The 4,421-nt window shown below is 37.2% G+C and overlaps 1 protein-coding gene across 1 annotated transcript; it reads left to right on the forward strand.

Moving 5' to 3' along the window:
- Positions 570–1,529, forward strand: LOC100625789 (olfactory receptor 10X1-like). The gene has a single exon (XM_003355119.2). It carries the CDS (start codon positions 597–599, stop codon positions 1,527–1,529), a length of 933 nt encoding a protein of 310 aa, XP_003355167.2. The 5' UTR covers positions 570–596.

Here is a 4,421-nt window from a genome sequence, read left to right on the forward strand (position 1 = left end):
AAAATGACATTGGGCTTCTCATAATTATAAGCCATTGTCAAAATATGGTCTGCAAATTCTTAAGAAGTCAACCATTAATTTTCACTCTTTAGCTATTTACAGACAATATTATATGTAGAAGTTGCTCTGTCATATACAAACTGTATGTATTAACTACTTTGTAGTTTTTCCAAGGTTCAGAATCTGATCCAAATCTGAATTACATAATTCACCTAAATTCTTTCATCTGAAAATGAATTAGAGTATTTTCTGTCTTTTTTTTTTTGTATTACCAGCTAACAAACTCTTTTTATTTATTTAATTTATTTTTCCACTGTACAGCATGGGAACCAAGTTATACATACATGCTTACATAAATTTTCCTCCCATTGTCATGTTGTGATGTAAGTACCTAGACATAGTTCTCAGTACTACACAGCAGGATCTCATTGTAAATCCATTCCAAGAGCAACAGTTTGCATTATTACCTACATACACAGAGTGTTTTGCCAAACTAAATAAAAAATCTGTTGACAATTATAAGTTTGACCAAATTGCAAATAATGGAGAATTTAATATTTATTTGTTGTTTCTTTCCGATTTCAGGCATTCAAAGAATGAAGATCAATCACACAATTCTGAAAGAATTCATTCTTGTTGGCTTCTCTGTTTACCCACATGCACAGACACTCCTCTTTGTGGTTTTCTTCTGCCTCTACCTTCTCACCCTCACAGGGAACCTGGCCATCATGTATCTAACATGGGTAGACAGATGTCTCCACACTCCTATGTACCTCTTCCTTAGTGCACTCTCTTTCTCTGAGACCTGCTACACATTGACCATTACCCCCAAGATGCTCTCGGATCTCCTGACCAAGAACAGGGGCATTTCAGTCATAGGATGTGGCTTGCAGATGTATTTCTTCTTGGGACTTGGTGGCACTCACAGTATCATTCTCACTTTGATGGGTTTTGATCGCTTCCTTGCCATCTGCAACCCTCTCAGATATCCACTGCTTATGACCAACGTGGTATGTGGGCAACTTGTGGCCTCTGCTTGGGTTGCTGGCTTCATTATCTCTATTACTGAGACTGCACTGATATTCAGGGGCTCCTTCTGTGGCCCCAACCTTGTCAAACACTTCTTCTGTCATATGCGGGCAGTGGTGAGGCTGTCCTGTCTAGACAGTGAACTCACTGAACTCATTGTAACAGCAATCTCAGTGTCAGCCTTGATGGGCACCTTCCTGCTCATCATCCTCACTTATGTTTTCATTCTCTCCACTGTCCTCAGGATCCCTTCAGCTGAGGGCAAGCAGAAAGCATTTTCTACCTGTGCTTCCCACCTCACTGTGGTTTTCATCCACTTTGGGTTTGCATCTATTGTCTATCTGAAGCCAGGAGCATCAGGGGGAGATGACACAGTCATAGCAGTCCCTTACACTGTCATTACTCCTTTCCTCAGCCCTCTCATTTTCAGCCTCAGGAATAAGGACATGAAGAATGCTTTCAGAAAGGTGCTTGGAAAGACAAGTTCCTTGAATAAATAATCTTGGCTTATTGCTCCATGATTGAATGTATATATAATTCAACAAGGCAGAGGCATTTACAGAGTAACCATTCTCTTTTCCGAGAGTTTGGCATGTGGGGAATCAAGTAACCTAGTCTTGGACCTATGACATAACAAGAATTTGCTTAGCATGTTGAGGAAGTTGTCCAAGTCCCTCTACTTCTATATCTGTCCCTGCAGATTCCAGGCTGCAGCCAATAGGTCACTGGATGTCCTGCACTTATGAAGAAGTGTGAAAAGCAAGTTTGTGGGGAAAAAAACAACAAATGTGAAACTACACTAAGAGATTATTTTAAATACATAAAGGTTGAAGAGTTTATCTAGGTAATTTTGCGAGGCACTGTGTGTGTCACCAAAGTGATAAATCATTTCTAAGAGGAGATACAGTATGTAGAAATTATCAACAGTATATTTGTCTATTTGTATATACTTTATATACATATATATATGTGTGTGTGTATATATATATATATTTGTTAAACACTATGTCATGCTGACTATAAAAGGTTTTTGATAACACTCATGATGGTGTCCTGTCAGATGCTAGATTCAGAATATACAGGATACTTTGCAACCTTGATTGAAATAAGAAAATTTTACAGTAGAGCCTATTTGTTTTATGAACAGGGGAATTCACAGATGAAGGGTAAATTAACTTCTATTTTCTTTAGATGAAGGAATTAAACAGCTAATGTAGTAAAATGCCACAGTATTTAGTCGTTTGACACTAAATGTGTTTTGTAGTAATTTTTCAGACATATGATGTGTAATGAAGGAAACCAGGTAAACACAGATTCAAATATTTATGTCACTAAGAAGAAAATAAACATAAACATTGTGGAGGTTATATATCACAGCTAAATAGCAAGTGGTCTTTCTGTGAATCCCAACATACAAGCCTAGGGACTTCTCTGAATCCTTTTCTCAGTTCTTATGCTAACATGTCCTCTCATGAAAGACACAACTACCGTACTGAGGATTGGTGTATACAAAATATAGGAAAAATTTTGGAGTAACATCTTAACTCCATTATTAATGGGTATGTTATAAAGATTAAGTTAAAGGATGAAAATTATTATGTTCTTACACTGATTAGCTTTATCTCTTGTTATGACTCTATTTTTTTCCTGGGACCATTTTTGTGGCACATGTGCAGACAGAATATTTGCCCTCTACCTCTGTTATGACTGCGTTGGTGACAAGGGTGTTTATTCTACTTTTTTCCACCCCTCAGACCTGTTTATTCATTCTAGGGAAGCTATGATGTCTTGGGCATAAAAACTAACATTTACTTGCTCATGGGGAATGTAGAAGATGTGATATTAAGTCTAAAGTCAAGGTCCTGAACTTGAATTTGGGCCAATTAACTTCCATGTGTCTGATATGGCGACTGCCACAGGGATTATTGTTGCTATTGTTAAGCAAGAGATAAGCATCCGTGAGTACATGGGAGCTGGAAATACCTATATGTTTAGAAGTCAAGAGACATACTTCTAAATAAACCATGCATCAAATAAGAATTCCTGTGGACAGTAGAAAAATGGTATGAACTGGAGGAAATGAAAATAGTATAAGTCAAACTTGTGAATGCAGCTTTTCAGTGTTTGGATGGAAATTCACAGCCTTCAAAATACATATTGGAGGAGCTGGTCTCACAAAAAAAAAAAAAAATCGCTAAGCTATGCATTTGCTTGGCTGACTTTCTATATCTTATTTTATAATATAAAGCCTAAACAAGGAAATCCACAGACTGAGAGAAAATATATGCTATGTCTGTTATTGGTATAATGTTCTTACATAGTACATATAAAACTTCTACCAAAAATTAAAAAAAAAATACAGACTTAAATGTTGAAGAGAGGAGTTCCTGCTATGGTTCAGTGGTTTACAATCCAGCTAGCATCCATGCAGATGTAGGTTCGATCCTTGGCCTCACCCAGTGGGTTAAGGATCCAGCATTATAGTGAGATGTGGTATATGTTGCAGATGTGGCTCCAATCCCATGTTGCTGTTGTTGTTTGCATAGGCTGACAGCTGCAGTTCCAATTTGACCCCTACCCTGGAAACTTCCATTATGCCACAGGTGAGGCCCTAAAAAAAAATTGTTGATGAGTTATGACGAATTGTGAACAGACCCTTCATAAAAGAAAACATCCAAATGTTCAATAAACATATGAAAAGGTGCTTAATTTCTTTAGCAAGCATGATAATAAACATTAAAATCCCAATTAAGTACCACAAAATAGACTTAAAGGATTAAAATTAAAAGAATGGATTAACAAGCTATGAAGCTTTGGAATAATAAGAACCCTTGTGTTCTCCTGGTGACAGTGTATATTGGCTCAACCACTTTAGAAAGCACTTTAGTATTATAGATTTATTTTTAGAGATATTCATACCCCAATGTCTAGCTTTTCTCCTGTTAGGTATATACCCTAGATGATTGTATGCACATAGGTACCATGAGGCTTATACAATAATGTTCATGGAAGGAGCATTTGCAATACCAAAACTAAGACTTACCCAAATATACCAATAGTAGAATAGATAGATGAATTGTAGTATACCTGCACAGTGTATTAGCATGCAACTATAAAAGTGAATAGCTAGGAGTTTCCATTGCGGTGCAGCAGGTTAAGGATTCAACGTTGTCTCTATGGCAGCACAAGTTTGATCCCCTGTCTGGTGCTTTGGGTTTAAGGACCCAGCATTGCCACAACTGTGGCATAGGCCACAGCTGCAGCTCAGATTTAATCCCTGGCCCAGAGACATCCATATGTTGCAGGTGTGGCAAAAATAAAAGTGAATAGCTATAACTACATACATCATTACACATATGAAACATTTTTCCCCTTTAGATCATATGTTTCTT

Source organism: Sus scrofa, chromosome 4 (genome assembly GCF_000003025.6).
Source record: "Sus scrofa isolate TJ Tabasco breed Duroc chromosome 4, Sscrofa11.1, whole genome shotgun sequence".
In the NCBI taxonomy this organism is placed as follows: domain Eukaryota; kingdom Metazoa; phylum Chordata; class Mammalia; order Artiodactyla; family Suidae; genus Sus; species Sus scrofa.